This window comes from Peromyscus leucopus, chromosome 15 (genome assembly GCF_004664715.2).
Source record: "Peromyscus leucopus breed LL Stock chromosome 15, UCI_PerLeu_2.1, whole genome shotgun sequence".
NCBI lineage: Eukaryota > Metazoa > Chordata > Mammalia > Rodentia > Cricetidae > Peromyscus > Peromyscus leucopus.
In genome coordinates, this window is record NC_051076.1 from 55,047,537 (window position 1) to 55,074,486 (window position 26,950).

The window sequence follows — 26,950 nt, forward strand, 5'->3', positions numbered from 1 at the left end:
ACCTGGGCAAATGGCACTGGGCTGTACAAGAAAGCAGGCTGAGCAGGCCATGGGGATCAAGCCAGGAAGCAGCACCCCTCTGTGGTCTCTGCTTCAGTTCCTGCCTTGAGTTCATGACCTGACTTCCCTTCCTGATGAACTACAACTGTAAGCCGATAAACCCTTTCCTCTCCAAGTTGCTTTTGGTCATGGTGTTTACCATAGCACTAGAAATCCAACGAAGACACATGACATGGAAGTTTTTGTGGAGACAGAACTATTTTACATCTAATCTTTATATGCAAAAATCTCAGCATCATTAATCACCCAGGAAACACAACGTAAAACTACCGTGAGCAATCCCTCACATCTGTCAGAAAGGTCCAGAACAGAAAGGTGACAGGCAACAGTGTCAGCAGAGGTGGAGAAAAGGAAAGCTTGTCCCTGCTAGGGGGTTATAAATCAGTACAGGTGGGAGAGTCTCCTAATGCTTGGGACCAGAAGTTTTACTATTATTATTTTAGGGATTTTTTTTTTTGACATTTGTTCATACAAAATCCGATTTCTTGGAGAAGGAACCCTGTCTGAACCCAAAATTCCCTTAGAGCCCTAACACACTTTCTGTGCTCAGACCAGGGTGATCTGTACCATAGTTTTAATAAGTTTGTGCCTGAAACAGTTTCAAGACATGGACCTCGCCTCTGTGGTGTCACAGCAGTGATAAACTGGTTCAAATTTCAGAGCATCTCAAATTTGGGGTTTTGAACTGAGGGTGTTACTCTCCATTGAGGTAGTATTATAAGTTTAAACGGTGTGATGTGAAGGTTCCTCAAAATAACTGAAAATTAAACCACCATAGGATGCACCAATCCCATGACTGGAAACAAAAATCGGCATCGTGTGGACCCTGGATTCTCATACTCCCCCAACGCGCTGTTCCCAGCGGACGCAGTGTGGCCGAAAACACAGCCAAGGGGATGCTGGGAAGGCTGAACGGTCATCTCAAGACATAAGAACTGTGAGGGGTTCTGCATGTACTAGCTCAGTTCATCGACTACACAACACACCAGACACCATTCTGCAGTCCACAACCGGGTATGATCTCGTATCAAAGTCACAAAGAAAGTGAGCACATCTGATCGCGGTGCTGGGTACGGGTACACAGATTCGTCAGTGAGTTCATCCATGGGTACCCGCGATTTTATGCAAATGACAGAAAAAGTAGCTGAGGAAACAGTGTCTCTTGCCTGTGATGAAGAAGGGGTGATGAGGAGCAGGAAGCTCTGTGTTGGCCCTCAGTGTTACTGGGACTGCGGGGTTCAGCTGGATCCCCATCCCAGCCTCTGCGGTGGAGGAGAGCCATTTATAAATGCAATGGTAAGGAACTGATTGATTGCTAGACAGGCCAGGAGGCAGGATGCTGGGTGGGGCTGTCATTCAGACTAAATCCAAGCTCAGTGGAAATGAGCAGAAAGAAAAGGAGCTGGAGATGGTAGATACACCCAGGGACTCCTCTGTGAGAAGGCGGTTGTGGGCAGACCTGTGGAAGAGAGGAGGAAGACACAGGAACAAGGGTGAAGAACAGGGTTCCAGAAGGCCAGCAGTCAAGCCTGTGTGGGAGCCCGTTTTCAAGTTCCTACATAGAGGATGATTAGGAGCACGGGCCTGAGTGCAGGTGTCTGAGATGGTCTGCACTTGGCTGTGCTGGGGGAGGAGGTCTTTTGCTCCACCCCTTGGCATCTCTATAAAAACCCTGGCCAGAGACAGTCAGGGCCCTTGGAGTAGGTTCCAGGCCCTCTCGAGGCTATCCTTTATTTTCTATCTGTTTATCTCCACAATCTAAATCCTTCTAACTAATATTTCCTGCTGCTCACACTCAAGAGAACTCTGGGGAACTGTGGGGTTGGTGGGTAAACACCCCGCAAGCCTGGAGATTGGAGTGGGTACAAACAGCATGGGTGAGGAAAGCTGGACAAGATCCTCCAAGGGATGGAAGGGCATCAACCCTTCTCTTGCTGAATTCCAGGACACCCACTTATTACCAGCAAGGTTTCCCAGCTCTGTTTGTGGTACCTTGGGAATGGCAGACACACCTTATGGCCACAAAGAAGTATAGGACACGGCTCTTCTCTGGGTGTTAGCTGTATGACTTTTGACACATGATTTAGTAGACTCTCAGTGCCCTTATGTTTAAAACAGGAATGAGGTTTTTAAATAAGGCAATATGTTAAAATTCTTGGTACATATAATAATGCATGGAAATTTACTTTTATGAGGGAGACAAGATGAATACAAGGAGAACAAAGGAATGAATAGTTTAAGACAGGACATAATTAAAGATATTTGTGGATGGTACAGACTGGACCAGCCTTCAGGCTTGGAAGCATGGGAAGAAAAGAAATAGGAAACAGGAAAAGGGATGCAATTTACTCATCCTTCATGCAATCCAAGCATGAAGCATGTAATGGGGTTGGACTAATGAGGATCTGTTCCCCTTTCATAGTGCTACCCCTCTGTATAATCTACTTAGATGTGTGTGTGTGTGTGTGTGTGTGTGTGTGTGTGTGTGTACCTAAGTGCAGCACCCACAGTGGCCAGAAGGGGGCATCAGATCCCCCTGGAACTGGAGTTGCAGGCAGTTGTAAGCTGTTGTACATGGGTGCTGGGAACAGAACTTGGGTCTTCTGAAGAGCAGCAAGTGCTCTTAACCACTGAGCCATCTTTCCAGCCCTGTGTGTGCTGATTTCTGTATCTTCTTCAGTACTGACGGACGGGTCCAGGAGGGAAGGCAGGTACCATGTCTGCTTGCTTGGCTGCCATACCTGCAGAGTCTAGCTTAGTGCCTGGCAGGGAGTAGGTACTCAGTAAATAACAGAGTGTTGTGCTGGCCACACAGAGATACACACAGTCCTCACAGCTTTCAGTCTAAAGGAGAAGCTGGCGTCTCAATAGCAGATTGTTTTCTGAGGTCCATTTCAAGATCTTTGTGAGAAAAAAATACCAGATAAGTTGCCATAGTGAGCTTAGAGAAGAGAGGCGGGCTTGGGTAAAGGGAGTAGGCGAGAGAGGTTAGTGTAGGAGTTTGGGTCCTGATGCGGGACCAGGGACTCTGAGAATGGGAATGCACCCAGCTCCAGGAAATGGGGCTCTCAGGGACTGAAGAGCCCAGGATCTGGGGAACTTCTGGGTCCCAGAGGCCTGGAGCTCAGAGGGGCTTCACCCTCGCTTTGTGGATGGCTTTACCCACTGCAGCATGGCGGCTGAAGAATGCTATCACCTGCTCAAGGAAGAAGCAGGAAAGAGAAAGAGCAGGAAAGAGAAACGAGGAAGGGGTGAGGAGTGAGGGGAAGAGGGCAGAAGGAGTGATGGAGCAATGGAGGGGAGAGGGAGGGCAGAGCAAGCAGGGAATGAGGGCCTCACCCACCCAAAGCCCTCCACCTACCCTGCCTCTAGAACAGCCAGCCATGGAGGCCTCTGGAAACCTGGTTTTGGGCGATGGTTGTCTCTGTTCCTGGTCTTTTCCTCCTGCCGGCTGCTCACTCCTCTCCATGTCTCCCCGCCCCCCTCCATTCTTCCTTGCAAGGGTGCTTGCTGGCCCAGAAAGCTTCTGCTTTCATGAAGAGTCACACATGAGTCAGGCTGATGATACTGTGACCCTAATGACGACACCCCGCCATTCACCCAGCGCCTGTCTCCCAGTCCCACATTCCCTTCAAAGCCAAGTTTGTCCAAGACAGGGGAAGGTGTCTGTAGCAGCCCATGACAATCTGGGTCTCTGGTAAGGAGGCAAGGGAGACAGGAAGAAGACCTTCCTCACAGGGCCCTTTCATCTGGAAGAACCAGGCTGACACTGACCGGGGAAATGGTTAGAAGCTAGAGAAGCTTCCGTGGAGGCAGAGCCACCATCCTAGCCATCTACCCCCAGGCCCCACACCACTTGTGGCTGCACGACCATGTGTTAAGCCCTGGCCCATGAGACAGACAGCCGGAGCTGCCAGCCACCTTCCAAAACATGTTGTGCCTTTCTGCCTTCCTTCTGTGGCTTGGCTCACCCGGCTCGAAAATTCCACACACCTGGGGTGGGCCAAGTTGGGACACTCAATCAGTAACATCACTGTTTCCAGCCTAAACACCCTGAACAGCCTCATGGGATGGGACAGGCAGGCCCAAGGCCCCGAGATTAGCAAGGGACACTTCCAGGTAGCACGCAGCAGGAGGATACCAGGGAATAAAGGAAGTCCAGAATAGCCTCCTATGGCCTGATGAGGGTCCTTGCTTATAGGAAGTGACTGGCTTGAAGGGAAACACTTGTGCCCAGCTCTCAGCCTGGGGCCAGATTGCTCCTGGCCGAACTCCCTCTTGCCAGAGCCAAGGCCAGTGTAAACACTGTGAGGGAAACATGGTGTCTCCTGGCAGGGATGCTACCTAACAATGCTCTGGATTCCTTCACGGCCCTCACCAGCGCAGCTGGAAAAGGCATTGACCTTTCGCCCGTACCCTCAGCCAGACAACTGTTGTCTCGATGCCCTCGGGTTGTCCTGTGCGGACTGTGCAGCCCATGTAGACGCCTGGAGGCTGGCTCACTTGGCGGGACCCTCGCTGCCCTCCCTGGACACTGACTGGAATGAAAGAATGAAGCTAGCACGGCTCTTCCTCTTGCTACCACCGCCCTTGTGAAATGCCCAGCCCTACAAGAAGACGGGCAACTCAACCCCCAGGAGCCTCCAGGGACCGCCGCGCTAAAGATGGCGGGAGTCTGGAGTCTGCAAGGGAGCGGGTGTCGGGAAAAGGGTTTGCTCAGGAGGGTCACACTCCTGGAGGAGGCACGATGCGACGTGATAAACCAGACAGTGCCTCAGCTCCCTAGAGACCAAGCCTGGGCATGGGGCAGCTGTGATAGCAACAAAATGGCTATGACCTCTCTCCCTCTGTTCCAGCTCACCCAGCGTCACCTGCCCCAGGTTCTGGAGCGGCCACTGTGAGTCTGGAGGTTGTAGCATGGCAGGGGCCTGACCTGCAGGCAGCCTGAACTTGCTGCAGCCTGCACTCGCTTGCGGGTTTTTGTTGTTGTTGTTGTTTTGGTTTCTTCTTCGCTCTGGCTGGAGCCTGCCCTTTAGGAAGAGCAGCCACGGGAAAGATCACAGACTTAGAAGTAGCCTTGTGACCCGGCTCTGAACGTGGCCCTGTGGCACCCCAGGTCAGAGGGAAGACTTCACTGGAGACCAGTCAGGAGACGGCAGAGCTGTGCAAACAGACCAAAGGAAGGGGAAGCGCCCAGAAAAGAGGCTATGGGAGGGAGGAGAGGAGTGGGCGAGGCTGGTGACACCCTGGTGAGGCGATGGCAGCCCTTTGGCTCCAGGGAACCGCGGAGCAGGGACATGAGAAGTATGTAAGGGACAGGTGGACAGGGACCCCCAGGCAGCAGGTCTCATAACGCACACTGGGTCTAGCTGACAGTTGTGGTACCATGCATTTATTCTATACACGTTTATCAGGACTGGGTTCAGGCCACCCTTGTCAAGTTCTATACATGTGGCAGTTCCTAACTAGTGTGACACTCGGCCTTTTGTTTCCTCGTGTGCAAAGTGGAGGTGAGTTGAGGCCTCCTCCTGGGGTTGTTACGAGGACGGAATGTGTGGACGGACTGTAAAATACTCATTCGCAAGCCTCTCTACCCTCACTGTTAGTACTGGTTTGCCAGGAGCTGGGTCTGTGCTTTGCGGGTCCTTCAGCCATGTAAAGGGGACAGACATGGAAACAAGTGGTGACTGTTCTGTGGCCTGGGGGACAAAGGTAAGAGCAAGAATTTTACACACATGAACATTTGAGTTGGCCTTTGCAGGGTGAATAGGAGTTCCTCAGAGGGAGACTAGGAGGAAGGAGGACATGGAAACTTAGATTGGGCAAAGGCCCAAAGACATGAAAATCCAGGGACCATGATTCCCAAGAATCTGGTTTTCAGAGAATGACAGGAATTCAGCCTGCAGGGGCCAAGGATTTTGATTTCATTCTGTAAACAGCTGAGAGATATTACAGAATTTTAAGCAAGGGACTCACACAGTCAGGTTTACATTTGAGAAAACAACACATTTGCTGGGTCAGAAGAGATGAGGGAGTGAGAAACTACAGCAAAAAAAAAAGGACATTTATAACAACTCTCAGAAACAACATGAGAGGAAAGCCAACCCTAGCCTCCACAGGCTGACAGACAGCCCTACCCTTCACAGGCTGACAGACAACCCAACCCTTCACAGGCTGACAGACACCCAGCCTCCACAGCTGACAGACAACCCCAGCCTCCACAGGCTGACAGACAACCCCAGCCTCCACAGGCTGACAGACAACCCCAGCCTCCACAGGCTGACAGACAACCCCAGCCTCCACAGGCTGACAGACAACCCTAGCCTCCACAGGCTGACAGACAACCCTAGCCTCCACAGGCTGACAGACAACCCCAGCCTCCACAGGCTGACAGACAACCAGCTCACAGGCTGACAGACAACCCTCCACAGGCTGACAGACAACCCTACCCTTCACAGGCTGACAGACTGCCCAAGCACCACTAGGCAGAGACTCAGAACCTGCTGCCTGTCAAGCCTGAGCTGGCTCTGGGGCCCCAAAAGGCGAATCAGGCTTAGCACCAGTGGTGGAGTCTGGTAGACCAGATAGCCAGGACAGCAGTGATAGGTAGCTATGGGTTTTGGATGACATTTGCTAGGGTGGGGCTGGAACACATGAGGGCTCTGTCAATACCCTGAGTAGAGAAGGATGTCCTAGAAGAGGTGCCACTGGGGGATGAAGGACCTTCTAGACAGAAGGAACGCTGAGCAAAGGCGTTGCAGGGGAGGTGATCTGGAGTGTTCTGTGACACAGCCAACATTTGTGGTCTAGAGTTTGAAAAGCGCTGGAGAGGTGGTGGGGGACACAGGAGGAGCTCAGACTGCATTCTGTGGTCTAAGACTCACAGCCAAGGAGACAGATCACAGCCATGCATTCTGATGGCCTCTGAAACAGAGGTCTGGGGTGAGTGAAGCCAGCTTTTCTAGCACATGTGAGGCCTGGGTTCCACCCCAGCACCTCACAAGCAAACTCCACAGATGTGTCTGAGTGAGCGCATGCAGGGTGGGCTTCTGGAGCATCGCACCTATCCGGGAGGCTCAGAACCATGGCCACAGGGACAAAGAGCCACAAAACGATGGCCTAGTCAAGTCGCCTCTTGGAGCTGACTAGATGGTGGAGACAGATGGGCCTCATTAGGACGCCACAGCAGAGGACCAGGTCTGGAGGAATCAGTGTCCTAGCCTTAAAAGCCACAGAGGAGAAACCCTGATAGAATTTGGGGTCTAGGCATATTGGGACAGGAATGGTGATGGGCAGAGGGACACTCTTGTCACATCTACTTAAGGAGGAAAATCTGAAATCAGGCCAGTGGCTCCTCACAGCCTCAAGTGTGAAGATTTCTTTGCAATATTGACAAGTATGTGGGCCTAAGAAGATGGTTTAGCGAGGAAGAGCTTTGCTCTGCAAATCCAAGGACCCGAGTTCAAATCTCCAGCATCTGTGTAAGAGTAGGGCATGGCTACTTGTGCCTGTGACTCCAGCATTGTCAGATGGAGACTGATGGAGCCAGAGACCTTGCTGGCCGGCCAGCTAGCCCAATAGGTGAGTTTCTGGTGCAGGAAGAGACCTTGCTTCAAGGCAGTGATGTAGAGAGCGATAGAGGAAGACACATGACACCCTGCTGTGACCTCTGCACACAAGCTAGCACATCCACACACACACGTAGGTACACACACACACAACACACACACACACACACACACGTACACCCACACATGCATGTGCATAGTGTCTTGACAATTGATAGTAAGATAGACTTACAAGAATAGAAAACACCACTGTGACCCCTGCCCTGGGGCTTCTGAGGTGGGTTTAGACCCCTGCATGTGCCCCGGCAGCACAGCCACACACAGAGGCAGAGCAGATGCATAGGTCCTGACGATGTATCTGCTCTCATTGGTGTGTGACCTTGGACTTATGGACTAGCTGTGCAGTGTCTGAGCCATGGGTCTGGCACAGCTCCTGTCCCTGGAGAGGTTAAAACCCTGGAGCACGTGTACACAGAGAACTGGAAGGCACCTGCCATGCAGGAACTCTTGGGAGGCCTCTAGGATAGCTGCTCCGGCAGGTGTGAGGACACTACCCCCCGGGGTGGGGGCATGGGCAGTGGTCTCTGGCAGGGACGCCTTGCTCTTGCCCTCCTACATTGTGACACGGGACATAGCTGACCAAAACATGTCCACAGACTGATCGTTGTCCCATCATTAACCTGCGCGGTGCCCTTGTGAGGCAGTCATTCCTTGACCCCAAGGCATAGAGCAGTTTAACAAAGCAGGTGAGCTCATCCTTGTTATGAATTATGCATGCGGGGGACCCAAGGCCGGCTGGGCCAGGGCCCACTTGTGGAGGAAAACTTGCTGGAATGCTGGGCAGATGCAGTGGCGGGCTGGGCAGATGCACACCATGCGTGCCTGGCAGTGGCAGCGGCTAGTAATTCACAACCCAGATTTGCATTTGCGTGGAAAGAGTTTATTAGATAGAGAGAAAGATAGAAAGGAGAGAGAGGAAGAGGGGGGCGGGCTTCGAGGGTGCATATCTCGTGGGAGAAAAGCAGAAGAGAGAGAGGAAGGGGCAGAGTTTTTCCTTAAAATGAGACTTATGTCAGGCTGCAGGGTGGCCCTAAGGGGTGGGATTTCAAGGGGGCGGGTCAGAATAGTAACAATCATGACACCAGGACCTGACTGAATACTAGAGCTAAGCACCTGTGTCTGCCGTGACTTGTGACTTTTACTACATTAAAGTTAGAATGGAGTTTCAGTATGATGCAATCAGACCATCCAGGTACCTGGGGGCCCTTACCTGGGCGTGCAGATGTTGGGAGGTCCCACTGGTCAGAAGTGGCAGTCTACCGTAGCTTAACAGCTCTTCCCAGGTTTGACACAATATGGAGGACTACACACACACACACACACACACACACACACACACACACACACACAAGCGGGGCGGGGGGAGGGGCTTCCTGCTCTCTACCTAGCCTTATCTGGAAGATGTCTCTAGGCCCGGATGCCTGACTTACCTCAAGGATGACTCTTGACACAGTTCCCTGCAAACGCGCTTCCCCTGCTGCCCATATGGTAATTAAGTAACACGCTGCAGCTTCACAGAGCTGTGCTGCCACCCATCCAGCTATGGGATAGGAGCGTGCCACCTGATGCAAATTAGAGTTTGCCCCAGCTACCACCCCAATCCTATATATCCCCGATACTCTGGAATAAAGTTGAGCTGTCTCACTGGAAGGCTGATCCTGGAAGGCTATTTCCGCTGTGTTCACAGGCTGTCCAAGGCTCTCTGTGGTCACGTCTGCCCCTTCGTCCTCGGGGACTGGTGGCCAATGGACCATGAGGAAAGAGGAGGCCCACATGCAGAATGCTGTCATTACCCACCTGAGCCTGGCTTCTCGAGGACCTGGGATGCCATGGCAGCTGGGCAGCTTTGCACACATTGCCAGAACAATCAGATTGCCGTGCCCGTGTGTGCCTCCCTCCCCACTCCCACGCTGCCGTCTTTGCAGGACGGCTGGGACAGTCTGCAAGCTGATGAGCCCTGTGCAGGATTCCTGACGACCAAGGGACAGGGGCTTAGGGATCCTCAGCCTGGCTGAGCCCATGGTGACATGGTTACCTCTCCCTTCCTGGCCTTTGCCCTGCCCTCCTTCTGTTGAAACAGGCAGAGAGGTCTGTGGGGAGGAGAAAGTGGAAACAGTCTACAAAGTGCCTTTGGCCCCGTTTTCCACAAGCTTAAGCCCTTGGGGGATTCTGGGTATAGACTGGTGTCTTGGCCAAAAGTAAGGGAGTTAAGGAAACTTCTAGGCTAGGGACTGGGTGAGGAAGAATAAAAGGGAGATCAGTAGGACCCAAGAAGGCCACTGGTCTTCTCTCTGATACAACGCCAGGGAGCCAGTGTGTCCCTCAAAAGGAAATGATCACCTTACAAAGGGCTGCTGTCCCTTACAAACGCTGTCCAGGAAGAGATCAAAGAGATGTTGGGCTAGACCAGGGCTGGATGTGCACTGCAGGACGGATAATTGAGAGCAGGAGGCATGTCCTCACACAGCCCTGCCCTGGTGATCCAGCTCCACTTAAGTCTGTCTTCGTAAAGCTGCAGATGAGCCTGGGGGGGGGGGGCGGGGGCGGTGTGTGTGTGTGTGTGTGTGTGTGTGTGTGTGTGTGTGTGTGTGCCAAGGATGAGGTGGAGTGTTTGCCACTGTGCTGAGACAAGCTCTCTGAACCAGTGCTGTAGGGGAAGGTAAGTAACGGGCAGGGTCCTTTGCCCTTGCTGAGTTCACAGACTCTAATTAATACTGCACACGAGGACGCGGAGACTGGGGAGGGACCTGAGTAGCCCAAGGGCTCCTAGTCAGCATGGAGGGGAAGCTGGGCCAGGCCTGGTATCACACATGTGAGCCTCTAAGCCCAGTACCGCTGACCTCAAAATGAGGGACCCAAGCCAGGCATGGTGGTACACAACTGGGATCCCAGCATTTGGAAGGTAGAGGCAGGGGGATCAAGAGTTCAAAGCCACCCTTGGCTACATCATGACATGAAGCCAGCTTGAGTTATGCATGAATCAGGGTTCTCTGGAGGAACAGACCCTATGGGATTAATTTATATATATCAAAGATTGTATTAAATCGGTTTACATTAAAATAGCGCTAACACTGAATCGCGCCTGAGAGGCTGGGAACCTGGTAACTGCTTGGGCCTTGTGGCTGGGTGCCTCAGCAGTTGGAGTAACCCCAGGAGGGGGTTTCTCTCCCCGTGGGATGGCAACTCAGAAGATGCTCACTCCACAAGGCTGGCTGCCTCGGCACTCCCAATCTGATTCTGGAAGCCTGAAAGCTTCCTTAGTCCATGACGGCAGACCGGGGACCCCCGGTTCTGACGTCAGCGGAGGAATCAGCTGCTACAGCAACAGGTAAAGCAACTCAGACAGAGAGAAGCAAGCAGCAGGAGACAGCCCACCCCCCCACCCGCCACCCTTCTAAACAGAGCTGCTACCAGGAGGCGCCGCCCACATTCTGGGTGGGTCTTCCCGTATCAGTTAAGGCAATGGGGATGGTTCTTTAGGAGAGGCTCCCTCTCTGGGTGGTCCTGATTTATGGCAAGTTGGCATTCAAGTCAACTGTAATAGGCTCCATGAGACTCCATCTCAAAGCAAAAACAATTAAAAAAAAAAAAAACCAAGAGCCCAAATGTCCAACAGGAGGCACTGGTCAGATGAAGTTGGGGGAGGAAAGACCGAGAAAGAAGTGTTGTGCCAGCGTGGAGTAGCTGGCCAGGGATCCTGGGAGGGGAAACTTAAAAGAGCAAAGCAGGTGCTGGTGTGGCCTAGCCAGCAGCACCTAGGAGGCCGAAGCAGGGGATTGCAGCCTGCCTGGATTACAACGTGAAACTCTGTCTTTAAAAAGAAAGGGGGGAGGGGGAGGGAGAAGGGGGAGGCAAAGGAGGAAGAGGAGAGGAGAGGGAAAGCAGCTAAAAGAGGAGGGGGAGGAAGGGGAGGGGAGAGGAAGAGGAGGAAGAGGAGGAGGGGGAGGAAGATGGGGAAGCGGAAGGGGGCCGGGGAGGAAGAGCTCGGGGGCAGCAGTGGGGTCTCGTGGCACGGGTTCCAGCTCCTCAAGGGGGTAAAGACGGATCACAAGTTCAAGGGCAGTCTAGGCGACTTAGTGAGACCCTGTCTTGAAAAAAGTCAAAAGAAAGCTGGAGCCGGGGGGTGGTGGCGCACGCCTTTAATCCCAGCACTCGGGAGGCAGAGGCAGGCGGATCTCTGTGAGTTCGAGGCCAGCCTGGGCTACCAAGTGAGTTCCAGGAAAGGCACAAAGCTACACAGAGAAACCCTGTCTCAAAAAACCAAAAAAAAAAAAAAAAAAAAAAAAAAAAAGAAAGAAAGAAAGAAAGAAAGAAAGAAAGAAAGAAAGAAAGAAAGAAAAGCAAGCAAGCTGGAGAGGAGTTCAGCGACAGAGCGCTTGCCTGGCATGGGCCGGATCCTAGGTTGGCTCCTTACTATCAGGGAGGCGGTGGGGAAGACAAACTGCACACGGTGTCTCCTGGTGGAGACAGGCAGGGACCCGAAATCAAATGATGATACCTTAAAAAAAAAATAAGATTTTGTAAGAAGTGAGTGACAGAGACTGTCCTTGTTTAACCCTCTTAAATGCCAGCAATCAGATGTGCTGTGCACCCAGATGTGCCAAGCCCTGGGTGGGTGCTGTGGGTTCCCAACAATGGACAGGCTGCTGTCTTTTCCCAGCAGGAGCCCAGGCCCCCCAGCCGGACAGAGGGGTGGGTGCCCTGCGGTTCCCCCAGTCTCTCCCCTGCTGTGCACCCTACCCTGTCCAGGGGTGAGGAGTGGCTAGCCTCTGTGGGTCCTGGTGACCACCCTGAGTCAAAACCTCCAAAGCCTACTGTGCCCTGCCAGGCAGTGAGAGGTGGGAGGCTGGGCCCCCGGCTTGCTGCACTTGGAGGAATATAGCGTCGTGTTATACAATCTATCCTTTCTTCTCTGGCACACGGCAGCAGCCAAGGCAGCCGTTACTATGAGGGCAAAGGAACAGTGAGCCCCAGATGGATGGCGGTCTTGGTGGGCAGGCCAAGTCTCTAGAAAAGCAGCTGAAACCCACCGCAGTGGGGGGGGGGGGGGCACCTCTCTCCTAGGTCTGGCCCCCTGCATTCCATCTCAGCCATGCTGCCTGGCCTTCCCTGGTGGCTGCAGCCTGCATACACTTCCCACACTTTCCCAGCATTCCCCAGAAATATTCAGGAGTGCCACATGAGGAAGAGATGAATATGTCACCCACCGTGTGTTTCTGAGACTCTGAGAGCAGGGATGCTCAATCTGGAGGAGCCTTGGCTGTGTGAACGACGACGCTCCGGAGCCCCTGCTCTGGCAGCCTCCCGGCTCCCGGGGATGAGTGAGGAGGAAGACAGTTATGCTGATATGTACACCTAAGGAAACAGATGCTCAGATCTGCTTGCCAGGTACCAGGAAAGGAGCAGAGCTGACGTTTTAACCCAGCTGTCCTAATGCCCCCTCCCAGACTCTTTTCACGGTGTTGGAATGGATGAGAGTTCAAAGCTCAGTCAGTATAACCTCGAGTTTTACAAATAACGAAGTCTGGGAGGAAAGTGGCAGACCACACAAGAGTCAAAGCCGGGGCGCAACAGCTCAGGCCTCTGTCCCCAATTTGGAGGTTGTTCCAGCCTCCGTCAGGGAGCACAGAAAGGCAGGTTGGCTAACATAACCTGTTTTGTCCCACCTCCCTCCATTCCCCACAGTTACCAGTAGACCAGTGGCTGAGAACTGAAGTTGCTAATGATGGGAAGATAAGCATCCTGTAGAGAAGGCCGGGCCCTGAACCTAGGCTAAGGCAGCCGAGGCAGCAGACTGGCCAGTGTGTTGAATAGGGAAGTTCCTGCCCTGCCTAAAGGCATCCAAATAAAATAAAGTAAGAATGAACTCCAAAACATACCAGCAGGGTTTTGTGGGAGCAGGCACAGGAGAAACCAAATTGTCCTGAGTGGGTAATTATCATTTATTTATTTAGTAGTTACTTTTGTTGCTGTTGTTTTGTTTTGAGGTTGTCTTACTCAGTCTTCCAGGCTGGCCTCAAACTTGTAGTAATTCTCGGGCAGGCACAAAGTGCTGGGATTATTGGTATGAGCCAGAGCACCAGCATGAGCTGGTACCTGTTGATCCGGGTGTTAAGTAATGAGGTGACAGTCTCCTGCACAAATGTGTCTATGAAGGCTATGGGTGCAGCTCAGTGGTAGGGCACTTACTTGCCTAGCACTTTCAGGGCCCTGGAACCGAGCCCCCTAGCACCAAAGGGGGTGGAGTGGGGGGAGAGGAAGACCAGAATACAAATGTGTATGCTTTCACATTTCTATAAAGACCACTTTTGGATTAGTGTATCATGTCATGGTCACAAGGGCACCAATTTGTAAACTTACCCTAGACCTTCCTGAAGGGCATCCTTCCTGGTGGTTCCATCCTTCCTCCACCTGTATTTGCATGGCCTGGAGCCAAGGAGAGGGGAGAAAGGGATACTAGCTTGAAGAGGGATTGGAAGTGAAGTTGGTTGCCATCACTCCCAAGAGTGCAGGCTTTGGGGGTGTGGATGGATCCCCACAAGTGGACACACCACCTACCCACCCTGCCAGCACAGTGAGAAGGCAGGTAGCCAGGCAGTGAGTGAGGTTTACGTCTCCCTCTTCTCTGATAATTCCTCACCACAATCCCTTCTGAAGCCCTTCTGTCCCCCTAGTCTCTAAAGTGCCTCACACACAGCTATTTATCTCCCGGGACTCCCCGAGACACAGACGAGGAAACAGAGGCATCTCAAGATCAAGTGACTTGTCCAAGGTCACCCTTCACTTCTTGTGAGTGGAAGAACTGAAGGCTGTTGGGGGAGGGGACTGGGGGGGTTTTGCAGGTCTCTGTTGACCTAATGATGACCAAGTGAGTATATCCTCCTGAGGTTCTGAGTGGCAGGTTGTGCTGGATACTCCTTCAAGCCAAGTATGCCTGATTTTAGCTCGGGAGTCTTGTTCAGATAGCAGAGGTTCTGCAATTGGTTTCCAGGAAGGGAAACGCATTGGGAAGGCTAGCATCTCCTTGTTTCGGTCTCATGACCACACAGTCCCCAAATCTCACCTGAGTGTGACACAAAGCTGAAAGAAGACACCCAACATTGTCCTCATGAACTAGGAACGATGGTGAAGATTTACAATTAGAAATCTGCTTTAATTTGGCTGTGTGATCCTCGGGCCAGACTTTTCCCTCTCTGGTCTTCAGACTAGCCTCCTGGCCACCAAACCAGTTACCTCTTGTATCAGCTCACTGCACAGGGAGGCTCCACTCCCTCAGCAAGTTCCTGGAGAAGATGATGGGGAAACATCGTCACTGCTTCCGCTCTGAAAAGCATCCCGTGATGAGTTGAAGAATGAACACCAGGGATGCAAGGCTGGCGTTGGGAATTTAACAGGCCTGTGCTGGACCCAGCGACCCCGCCCCGCCCGCGCAGAAACAGTGGCTTGTTTCCAAGAGCTTCCCTTCCTAGATTTGGCTTGTTTTCCAAACACGGGTCAAATGGTCCCTCTCCAGAGCAGCAGGAGCAGGAAAAAGTTATTAAAAGTGAGCCGTTAGTGGGCATCGGGTGTGGATGAGGTCTGTGCAGTTTTGGCTGCCAAATAAAGACGGTATTGTTGTCATTCCCAAGCGCCCTCCCTCTCTCCTCTGTTCCCTCCTCCTCTCTGCCCTCCCCCCTCCGATCTGCCCCTCCCTCCCCCTAACCTAACCTCCCCACCCCAATAGGCTCTGGTAGAAGAAAGTCAGGCAGACACACGCAGACACACGCAGACACACACCACTGGGAGACCAGAACTCCTAGCTGGTTCTCTGCTGCCACAGCTCCACCAAAGGGTGAGGAGGAAGAGAGGAGCGCCCCAGAGTCCAGAGGAGAGGCAGGTGTGTGCAGGTAAGCCCAGGCAGTGGGGGGAAGACTGGAGACTGGAAGGCTCCTTCCTCCGAGGGTTCCCTCTAGCTCTGTCCAATCTTTCTTTCCTCCCTCCTTCCCTTCTTCCTTCCTATTTTTCCTCCCCACAGAGCCCAGACGTAGTCTTCCTCATTTCTTGCTGGCACCCTCACGTCTCCTCAGCATCCCATGCCCCTGTGTTTTGCTTGCTGCAGAAGTGAAACTTTCCTCAAGTGCTGATGTTTGTGGAACACACAGAGCTGTGTCGCACACAGAATTTCAACAGAGCAGGTGTTGCCATAGAAACCGGACACTGGAACCCAGTTCTCTGCACCTTTCATGTACTGTCTGTCACACATGGCAGAAGACAGACAGACAGACAGACAGACAGACACACACACACACACACACACACACACACACACACACACACACACACACTGGGTCTGGCTCTTACCCTCTCACATGCCTCCTCAGCTGCAAGACCAGAGAGAAAGTGTCCTCCCGCTGAGATGGCAGAGCCCAAGGACAATCACGTCTTGGCTGAGCAGGGAGGACTTGAGCAATCGGGTGGTTTTCTTCTTTCTTTTGAGCTTAATTAGGTAGGAGGGAGAGAAAAGTGGCCCTCGGGCCTGCACAGTATCTCCTCAGCCGCCTGAATTCCTGCCTCCCTGGTCCAAACCACTTGGCTTCTGCAAAGAGAAGTCCACGGAGCCTGCAAGCCTTGGAGGCCCTAACTCCAAGTTAACAATTTTTCTTTTCCCTGCAGGTAGTCAGAAACACATTTCTCTCTGAAGTTATTCTGAAACTGTCCTGACCGTTCAGTTGGTAAGGGGGCTTCAAGTAGAGGAAGGGGGGGGACTGAGAGCCTCGTTTACATAATTCCCTCCTCTCCAGCAATGGAGGGGCCCCATGGCAGCAAGAAGGGTAATTTTCAGAAGCCCCTAGACAGTAGACAGGGCATCCGGAAGCTTTGGCCAGACACTCACTACTGACCCATCAAACAGGGCCAAGGAGCCCAGAGCTGTTTTAATGCACCCTGAGACTCCCCTACGTGTTCAAGGTACAGATGGCTGTGTGGCTTCCTGGAAAAGGAGCCCCACAGTCCTAACAATGGGGAATGACTACTGGAGGGAACAGGTACTCTCACATGATTGCTGCTGCCCCCCACCCCCACCCCATCCCCTCACTGCCTCCAGTAATCCTGGGCAACCATATTCCTGGAGAACATTCTAGAAAGAAAGGAAGTCACCTCAGGACAGCTCCTCTTACCTGCTAGGTTACCTATCCCAGGCACCCAAGAGCTGGCACTGGATGCTGTCTCCATCCCTTTTAGATCCCTCTCCCTGTGCTCTGTGCTGTTCTGCTCTCTCAGAGGACAGACTAGTTGGTGGTAAGTCCCTTACCCACCCTACCTCCCTGGAAGGCATGTGAGTAGAGCATCTTGCGGCTAGAAGGAACAAACAATGGTAGGCTGGGAGAAGCCACAACCGGCAGAAAAGAGAGATGTCCCTTTGCTGGCCAGGGTCCCTGCAGACAGCAGAGACGTGGGCTAGACCAGTCAGGATGGAGATACAGTGAGCTTGGCCCGGGTATCTGGGGAGTTCCAGCCAGCTGATTCTGAATGCCAAACGTGGTCTTCTGAGCCTCAAAGGGAATGAAGTTTCTCTGAGAGGAAGATCTAGTACTGTACTGCAAGAAAGACCCCTGCCTTCCAGCGGTAGAGGGGTGGAAGACGTTAACCAACCATGTTGATAGGAAAGCAAAACGAACAAAACCATGGATTCTAAGTGGTCCCAGCGGCCCCTGGACATGCACTGAGCACGCCCTCTGCACATCAACCGATTTCATCCTCACCACATCCAGGCTGGGTCTGTAGCGCGGTGGGCGAGTGCTTGTGGAACATCCACGGAACCCTGGTTTTTTTCTTCAGTGCCTCAGAAGCGTCAAGCATGCCTGTTTTATAGAGGAGGAAACTTGTGTAGTGGTACCCAGCTAAAATAAGTTGCAGGGTGGAATCTGAACCTGTACCCACATCAGTCTCACACAGATTCTTCTCGGCTTTAGTCAAGGATTGAAGGTGTTTGGGGGAGACACAGAAAGGCAGATATAGGGGGCGGCAGACTATTAGGGACTGTCTGTCTGTCTGATTTCTTCCCTGCCCCAGTGGGGAGCTTGCTCTTTCAGACTAGTTCCCTAAAACCATAAAACCCCCATTCTGTTTACATTCGCCTATTCAAACCGGAATGTGAAGGTTACTCTGTAAATAGTGCTAAGCTTGCCTTTAGGACTTTTTGTTCTGCATTGCCTTTTAAATGTGCCATTGACATCTGACAACTGGGTGGGCTTCGCCCAACCCCAGTTCATGCTATGCATTTAGAAGGACCACTCTCCCTGGACGGTACTGGCTCACAGTACCTCAGGCCCATGCTGCAGGAGTCCAAACACTGGCAAGTAGCCTGGGTTCTTAGCACAGATTAACAGGATAGGTAGGAAAGAGGATGAGCTCACTTGAAACTCAGGGAGCCTCTCCCAGAGCCTGCTCCTTTGTAAACAAACTCTCTCTACCATTCGCAGAGTCCGCTTTCTAGAAGAACATGCCCTCAGATGCATGAGCTCATCCCACCCTCACACAGATGTCAAGCCTAGGGCCTAACAGGAGAGTCAGAGGCAGGATCCAAGCCCAGGTCCACGCTGTCAGAACTGAAATTTGAACTGTAAGATCTCTTAGGAAAGGCTTCGAAATGCAGAGCTTGAACTGGGGGTGGGCGAAGCAACTGCCTCTTCCCCTGTGAAGCAGCACCGGAAAGCCCGGCTGCATGAGTTTGGTGCAGGGCATGGTCAACAAATGCCCATTGATTGAGGGCGAGCAGGGCCAGTAGGGAGAGGGATTGGACGGGACGTGGGGAGGTATGCGTTCAGAGGCATTAGTGATTTTAAGCACAGACACCCCACCCTAAGGGAGCTAATGACCCAGAAGACGGGATCATAGGGTCCTGGCTCTGGGCTTTGTTGGTGAGACTACAAACCCCTCTGGAGTGGCCTTACCTCCAGTCTGTCTCAGCTCTCCTTTAGAGAGCGCTAGAGCGGCAGAGCTTGGCTAGAGAGACCAGCTCTGCAGTGAGAACTTCCCAGAAGGACAGCCAGGCTTGGCAGGAAGGGGTGTGCCTGTGAGGAAGGCCTTGGAAATGAACAGTTTCCTTGTGCACTCTGCACACAGATCTCTGGTTCAGCCCTGGGGCCTGAAAGAGGGGACAGCTGGTCCTCTTCCCCATGGAAACTCTCCACTTCAGATCCAGGGAGCTTGTTTTGGAGACCCTCCTGGGCTCTAGCCCTGAGATCAGAAGGAAGGGTTCTCCAAGACTCCCGTCTGGAGCTGAGGAAGGGGAAGGAAGTCCTGGGGACCCCATGCCTGAGCCAGACAGGGAGATTGAATGGGTTTCCTATTGAGATAGCCCCTGACAGTGGAGCCAGGGCTTCCCAGCACTGAGACCCATCCATGCCCCATCGACAGAGGCCAGCTGTCCAGGACACCGTGCTTCACAGGGCAGGCTCTGCTGGCTCCCCTGGAAAGCTTTGTTTGCTTAACTTGGGGTCCATTACTTCACCTTGGAAGTGCCTTTGGTAACGAGGGCACAAAGAGAACCAGGGAACTTCAGTCCCTTGGGGACTGGGGCAAGGTTTCTTACAGCATGGGGGTGATTTTTGTACATCACACACATGCACGCACACACACGCACACGCACACACCCCTCTTTGACCCCACAGACTTCTGGGTAATTAATACTAAAGAGATTTCAAAGAACAGAAAAACAAATCAGGGTTGCAAAGACTGGTGCTTTTAAAATGTTTTTGGAATAGCAAGTCTTCACTCTCCATTCCTATGTAACATGACTGTTCTGTTTTCAAGAAAATTAAAAGCCTTATAAAAATGTGAATTCACAACACACCAGTTAGAGAGCGATGTGGAATCTAGCAACCAGGCTCCAGTTCAAGTGCTGCAAGGAACTTATCATCTTTTTAGTCCTTTCAGAGAAGCCTCGGGGCGGATAAACCAAGAACCTAACCGCAGGTCCCTTGTCACAGGAGGCCCAGGGCGAATGACCTTCTAAATGTACCTGAGAGGTTTGTCTGAGAAACCCACCCCAGACAGGAGAGAGAAATACCACATAGCCCAACATACAAAGCTCACACATGCATACAGGGCCCTGAGAATGTGTGTGTGTGTGTGTGTGTGTGTGTGTGTGTGTGTGTGTGTATGAATGTATGTATAGAGTGGTACAGGGTGGGATCAAAGAGGGGTGTGTGTGTGTGTGTGTGTGTGTGTGTGTGTGTGTGTGTGAGATGTACATATACAGCTAGGGACAAACACAGTTAGATTCTGCCCATTGGGGGCTGAGTTCTTCCTGCCTGCCTGTTAGCTGTCTCTCTCAGCTCCACCTGAGCATCTGATGCACAACTTGGGGACCCCCTGACCCCCTGCTCCTTTCCTTTGGTCAAAGCATGCAGAAGGTAGTCCCTAGAAAAAAGCAAAGGAAGATAGGACGTTGATATGGGCTCAGGGGGTAGGTGGGAGACGGAAGCCTACACTGGAGGCCGTGATCACAGGGTTCAATTACAAGCTGGGGACACACTTTAGCCCATTCTACCTCTGAGAACCCCCAAGAAGCCCGCATTCCCAGAGCTACAGTAGTGAGGGAGATTCGAGGTGAGCCGGTGATGTGAGGTGGAAAGTATCGGCAGGGAGCAGCTGTAGGGATACAAAGTACAGGGCCCTCTCCCTGGGCCCTTCCTACCCTAGGCAGGAGAAGGGAGCCCCTGGGAGTTGCCACGCTCTAGCTGGTATGGATTATTCAGCATTTCCCCTCTTTCAACCACACAAGGCAACAGAGTCACCCCAAAGCCCCTCCAGCTCTTGATCCCAGGGTCCCCGAAGCTACCAAGAAGTTCTTCCTAGTACTCCATTTCAACACTACCCATTCCCAAGTGCTTGGAGCGACCATACCAGCGCTGAAGAGAGGAAAGTGTTTTCCCCACGTCTCTCTCTCTCTCTCCGTTCCTTTCCTGTTTATTTTCCCAAGGGCCTCTACATCTGGGGAGGAATTCTTGGCATGGCTCATGCTGGCAAAGACCAGCACTCTCTGGGCCAAGGGCAAAGGAGGGGACAGAGCCTGGGTGAGTGGGTGAGTGCCGGGGTCTGAGCATTGCCCTGTCAGGAGACCTCCTGGACTTTCTGTCCTGTGCCCCTGTCAAACGTCCTCCTGGCCTCCGCAGGTCACTTCTTTCCTCTAGCCTCAATTTTATAAACAGTGGGGGCTGGGCACGGTGGGTGGATCGCAGGCCGTTTTTAGCAATGATGTTTTCCTCTTCTCTTCAAACGCTTTGTCTAACCGTCTGTGTGTGTGTGTGTGTGTGTGTGTGTGTGTGTGTGTGTGTGTTCTCGTCTTTCTCAGTATGTCTATCTCTGTCTATAACAGATTTAAGGAACAAGACTGTTCAAGCCAGCACAGGAGTCACCTTGGGGACCCCTTCTCAGTGTACCCCCTCAGGGGAAGCACAGGAATGTAGGCACAGTTTGAAAACCATTGCCGGATGGGAATTGTAAGGAATCTTCCTGACCCACTGCTTAGGACTCTGGGCCATATCCTAGCGTCCCCCTGAAAAGGGTAGGGAACTTTTCTTGGGGGAGGGATGATATAAAAAGTGTCCAGTGGATTTGGGGTGTCACTCTGTGGCAGAGTAGTCCCTTGAACACTTGCCTTATAAGAGGGGGTGATCTCATGTTACAGCTCAGGTCCTCACCTGTTCTTCAGGTCCCTGGCTCTGGCCCTCTCCCCAGGATTTAGTTCTGGAGGAGCCCTGCTGAAGAGGCATGCCTTCTTCTTCTTCTTCTTCTTCTTCTTCTTCTTCTTCTTCTTCTTCTTCTTCTTCTTCTTCTTCTTCTCCTCCTCCTCCTCCTCCTCCTCCCCTCCTCCTCCTCCTCCTCCTCCTCCTCCTCCTTTTTCATTTATTATTTATTATGTATACAGTGTTCTGCCTGCATGTATGTCTACAGGCCAAAAGAGGGCACCAGATCTCATCACAGATGGTTGTGAAGCCACCATGTGGTTGCTGGGAATTGAACTCGGGACCTCTGGAAGAGCAGTCAGTGCTCTTAACCTCTGAGCCATCTTTCCAGCCCAGAGGCATGCCTTCTATTCCTGAGGCCCAGCAGGCTAATTATTCCATTTCCTCCCTGCAGGTACATCACCTGGATCATGAGGGCATCCTTCTTCTGGCTCCTCCCACTTCTCCTCATCTTGGCCTCAGTGGCCCAGGGCCAACCAACAAGACCAAAACCCGGGGCTCGGCGGAAACCCAAGCCAAGGCCCACACCCAGCTTTCCTCAGCCCCAGGAGCCAGCAGAGCCTACAGACCTGCCTCCACCCCTCCCTCCTGGCCCTCCATCTGTCTTCCCGGACTGTCCTCGGGAATGCTACTGCCCCCCTGACTTCCCATCAGCCCTCTACTGTGACAGCCGAAACCTTCGCAAGGTCCCCATCATCCCGCCCCGCATCCATTACCTTTACCTGCAGAACAACTTCATCACGGAGCTCCCTCTGGAGTCTTTCAAGAACGCCACCGGCCTGAGGTGGATCAACCTGGACAACAACCGGATCCGCAAGGTGGACCAGAGAGTGCTGGAGAAGCTCCCCAGCCTGGTATTCCTCTATATGGAGAAGAACCAGCTGGAAGAGGTGCCGTCAGCTCTGCCCCGGAACCTGGAACAGCTGAGGCTGAGCCAGAACCACATCTCCAGGATTCCGCCGGGTGTGTTCAGCAAGCTCGAGAACCTGCTGCTCCTGGATCTGCAGCACAATCGGCTGAGTGATGGTGTCTTCAAGGCCGACACCTTCCAGGGCCTCAAGAACCTCATGCAGCTCAATCTGGCCCACAACATCCTGAGAAAGATGCCACCCAAGGTCCCCACGGCCATTCACCAGCTCTACCTGGACAGCAACAAGATTGAGACCATCCCCAGTGGATATTTCAAGGCCTTCCCCAACCTTGCCTTCATCCGCATGAACTACAACAAGCTGTCGGACCGAGGGCTGCCCAAGAACTCCTTCAACATCTCCAACTTGCTGGTGCTCCACCTGTCGCACAACAAGATCAGCAACGTGCCGGCCATCAACAACAAGCTGGAACACCTGTACCTCAACAACAACAGCATCGAGAGTGAGTCGAGTGGGGCCGGGCCAGCCACAGGGAAGAGCTCAGTCCGTCTACACTTTCTCAGGAGCGCCAGGGCAGAGTTACAAGAAGCGACGGCTGGGACCAGGGTGTAGCCTTCTAGCCTTCTAGAGCGCTTTTCTTGTTGTTGTTTTGGTTTTTGGTTTTTCGGACAAGGTTTCTCTGTCTAGCCCGGGTTGTCCTGGAACTTGCTCTGTAGACCAGGCTGGCTCAAACTCAGAGATCTGCCTGCCTCTGTCTCCAGAGTGCTGAGTTCAAAGGCGTGTGCCACCACTGCCTGGCTTAGAGTTCTTTCTAATATGCATAAGACCTTACATTCCATACTTAGCCACTGAAGAAAAGCAGGGGGGATCCCACTAGTTTTGACTGTGGCCTCACTATTTGCTGCATCTGTGTGACCTGGAAAAGATATTCTACCCGTGCAGAATGTTTCCTTGCCTGTAAAATGAGGATGGCAATACTATCTTCTAACACAAATAGGCTGACCTAACCATGTATGTATGAAGGATGCTGAACAGCATGCTTGAAAAGCATGAGGCTTCCTTTCTCCAGCCCTTCTCATCAGCATCAGCTTTTCTGGCCGCTGGACCTGTAAATAGGATAGACACAGGAATACGCTGGGTATTTTCCCAAGAGTGGAATAGAGATACCAAGTGCTCATGTTCTGGGCCCGCCACTGCAAAGAAGCCATCAGTAGCCCCGGCAGGGGACTTCCCAAAACTAAGCCTTGGTTTTAAAAAGTCTTGTGAAGAGGACTCAGAGAGGTAGCTATGCAGTCAGGGTATAGAACTGGTAGAGGCTGGAGAGGGTCTTGTTTAACTGAATTCTGATTCTGTATGGAAGGTGCAGTGTTCCACTGGGACACTTTTCCTAAGGAATTCTCACAGGGTCCTGAGCTTGGTGTGTCAACTGTAGCCTAGGGCATGAGGTTGGAGCTCAATTTTGCTTCAGTCAAAAATGTCAGGCCAGACATGGGGGGGGGTACATGTGGGTAACCCCAGTGCTTGTGGGGTGGAGGCAAGAGAATTGGGAGTTCAAAGACATCTTGGACTCCATGACACCCTGTCTCCAAAACACACAAAACAAAACCTCTTCAACTGGATATGGTGGCAAATGCCTGTAATGTCGACTCTTGGGAGACTGAGGCATGAGAATGGAGAGTTCAAGGTCAGCCTAGCGGGTACAATTGCTCTGAGTAGAGCACCAGCAGAAAGGCTCGGAAAAAGATGAGTGTTGTTTAGTCCTTGAATAAGCCATTCATGCAAGACATGCAGCAGCCAATGGTCCCCAACTGAGATCATTTGACTGACTCTGGAGACGAGGCCATCTACAGCCACACCTTCCCCAAGTCACCCTGCTCAGAGAGGAGAACTGTGGAGTCCACACTCTTGGTGGCCACCCTCTCCCCTCCACCTGTGCTGCCAGTGCCTCTGCGGCTGACTTCTCCCCTTCTTTCTCCCTAGAAATCAACGGGACCCAGATTTGCCCCAACAACCTGGTGGCCTTCCACGACTTCTCCTCGGACCTGGAGAACGTGCCGCACCTGCGCTATCTGCGGCTGGACGGGAACTTCCTGAAGCCACCTATCCCACTGGACCTCATGATGTGCTTCCGACTCCTGCAGTCTGTGGTCATCTAGGCCGTGTCCGGAGCTGGACCCCCTCTGACAGCACTTGAAGCCTGGTGGCCCAAGCTCTGGTCTCCACCATTTTTCTGTCTCCCTCTCTTGTTCCCAGCTCTGCCTTTCTTCTCATCCCTTTCTGAGGATGGGAAATGCCATGTGTCCTGCTCCAGTTCTAAAGCAAGATTCCCACCCAGACCAAAGACACCCTGCCAGCCGAAACCTCTGCTCTTCTTTGGTCTCCCTTTGCTTCAGACACAGGAGTTTGCCAACAGATGCAACCCCTCCCCTCTCCTGGGCAAGGCCGTGGACTGATAGCTTTTCTTAGTCTCGGTCACATAAGAAGTGGAAGCCATTCCAGAGGTGACTCCTGGAAAGTTCTGCTGAGAACCTCTCCACCTCGGGCATCTCTGCCTCAAGAAGGCTGACAAACCCAGGTATCCTGGGCCAAGAACCCTCCTTCCAAAACGATTGCCCTACCACCCTGTTTCCTGACACCAGACATCACCCTGCTCTCTGCCACTTCACATCCTCCAGGAAGTGTGAGGGAATGATTGAGGTGGGGTGGAGGGTCAGGGTCCCCCACACGTGTGTCCATCAGCCCTTCCTCCTCAGGGCCAAGCACAGCACACACCCTCTTGGCTAGGCCTCAGAGAGGAACAGCCAGGGAGAAGAGTGATTCAAAGAACTAGAATTTAACTAATGGGTAGTGGCTGGGGGGTCAAGAGCCCCAGAATGGGCCCTGACCCAAACTTGACAAGAGACCCAAGGCTCTGGAGGGCAGGGTTCCTAGTGGAAGGCCAAGAGGCAGCATCCCAGAATCGTCTGCTCTCCATCACGTACATGACCCAGTCCGTGTCCCCCACCCCACCCCTTGAGAAACAGGGAAAAAGGGGTGGAGCACCTGGAAATCTCCCAGAAGCCTCTTTCACGTGGGGGGGGGGGTAGTCTCCACCTCTAAAGCAGACTCGTCGGTGACATCTGGTGGCTGGTGCAGGTCACAGCCGACTCCGCTCTCCTGGGGTGCTGTTGCAAGCAGCTTCCGCGGGGAAGAGGCCCATGGGTGACTGGCTTAGTGTCTCTCTCCGTATGGGTGTAAAGGGAAGGGCAGAGGTGGGTTCATTCCCGTCATGAGTGAGTATGAATGAGAACGCTTTGGGAGTCTAAGGGAGGCCAGTGTGACCTCGGCCTTGTCAGCTCTCTTGCTCTCAGCCTCCGAATTTGTTCTCAGGCAGTAGGTGGGATGCTCCTCCAAGGTCCTCTCAGAGCTGCGTTGTTGCGTGTCTGTGCAACACTCTTCTAGAGCACACCTAACGCAGGACAAGTGGTGTTACCTCGCCCCCTTGCAGTAATTTATTCCCTGCACAAACACCCCTCCCCCAAAGACGTCCCTTCCCTCCCTTCCGAGCCCAGGTGAGCGACTTGGCAGGTTTCCGAGAACCTGGGTTTCTGGCCTTTCCTGTCCCCTCACCTCCCTCTAGGGGAGGCTGCCCCTGCCCTGCCACAGTTCCCTGAGTGTATGATAAGGAGGAGTATGGGGAGGTGAATGTTCTAGAAATGAGTGAAGCACAGGGCCCACCTCATTGGGATGGGGAGGCTCTGGAGGTTTTTGCATCTCCCCAGGGATAGTCACACAACTGCTTTAAGACACCGGATTAGGCTGGGCCCGACAGTCCAGAAATCCCGTTCATAGTCTTGATCGCATTTCTCATCTGCTCATTATTGGAAATGGAGCCCTCTTCACACAGCCTCTTCCCCGCTTGCTGTACGACCTCCTCGTTCTTCCCAGCTGCAGCTGGTCTCTCCAAGGCTCCTGCTTAAAGTCAATCCAGTATCACGGCTGAAAGCAACCTGGTGCTACGGCCTGGACACGCCCCCTCTGCATCCACGCACAACCTGCAGCCTCAGCCTCTTTGGTGAGGCCCGCAGGGAACACAGCCCCTGTGGCTGCTAGGGATGGGGGTGGGCACTGATCCGCAGACCCAGCAGTCACACCATTGGCATCCCACTATCCCACCTGGAACATGCCAGCTTCCCACGCTGCCTCTGCAGCTGCCAGCTCTCTAGAGGGGCTAGAGTTAAACTGCTTTACAGGAGACAGACAGACAGACAGACAGTGTGCTAGTTTACCTTTGGGTTTAGAAAGCCCCTTCTCACACAAGTTCATTCACTCAGCGCCATTGGCAACTACACATGCAGGTGCATGTAGAGGTGCGGGTGTGTGCGCTCTGTACATCTTATCTATTCTCTTAAAGACCATGTTAACTCTGATACAGCTTTCACATTTCGACAAGCTTCATGGCAAAGGAAATAAAGTCATATGGAAAAACACCCAGCATGAACCTGACCATGTGGATGGGTCAAATTCTGTCTTGCCACCCAACTCCCTACTTCTTGCTGAGAGATAGGTGAAGAAAATATCTTCCTGCCGGGCAGTGGTGGTGCACACCTTTAATCCCAGCACTCGGGAGGCAGAGGCAGGCGGATCTCTGTGAGTTCGAGGCCAGCCTGGGCTACCAAGTGAG

General features: G+C 52.7%; 1 protein-coding gene and 1 long non-coding RNA gene across 4 annotated transcripts; one reads left to right on the forward strand and one right to left on the reverse strand.

The window, feature by feature from the left end:
• Positions 1–480: 480 nt before the first annotated feature.
• On the reverse strand, positions 481–10,117 carry LOC119089161. Its single transcript, XR_005093026.1, has 2 exons — positions 9,486–10,117; positions 481–1,519 (listed from the first exon to the last, which is right to left on the reverse strand). It is a non-coding gene; the product is annotated as an uncharacterized LOC119089161 (long non-coding RNA).
• A 5,281-nt stretch (positions 10,118–15,398) lies between these two features.
• On the forward strand, positions 15,399–26,772 carry LOC114698098 (proline and arginine rich end leucine rich repeat protein). Of its 3 annotated transcripts, none has more exons than XM_028876602.2 (3): positions 15,399–15,564; positions 21,813–22,789; positions 24,268–26,772. In XM_028876602.2, the coding sequence occupies exons 2-3, from the start codon at positions 21,829–21,831 to the stop codon at positions 24,441–24,443; spliced, it is 1,137 nt and encodes a 378-aa protein (XP_028732435.1). In that variant the 5' UTR covers positions 15,399–15,564; positions 21,813–21,828; the 3' UTR covers positions 24,444–26,772. The 3 variants fall into 3 exon arrangements, with proteins under 3 accessions (XP_028732435.1, XP_028732433.1, XP_037067295.1); XM_028876600.2 differs by having other exon boundaries at positions 15,400–15,574; XM_037211400.1 differs by lacking the exon at positions 15,399–15,564 and adding an exon at positions 16,336–16,399.
• Positions 26,773–26,950: the final 178 nt, after the last annotated feature.

Excerpts from the sequence above, each read along its gene's own strand:
- LOC114698098 (XM_028876602.2), top strand. The coding sequence starts at position 21,829 with ATGAGGGCATCCTTCTTCTGGCTCCTCCCACTTCTCCTCATCTTGGCC. Across the intron at positions 22,790-24,267 it reads CAACAACAACAGCATCGAGA|AAATCAACGGGACCCAGATT; the intron begins GTGAGTCGAGTG and ends CTTTCTCCCTAG.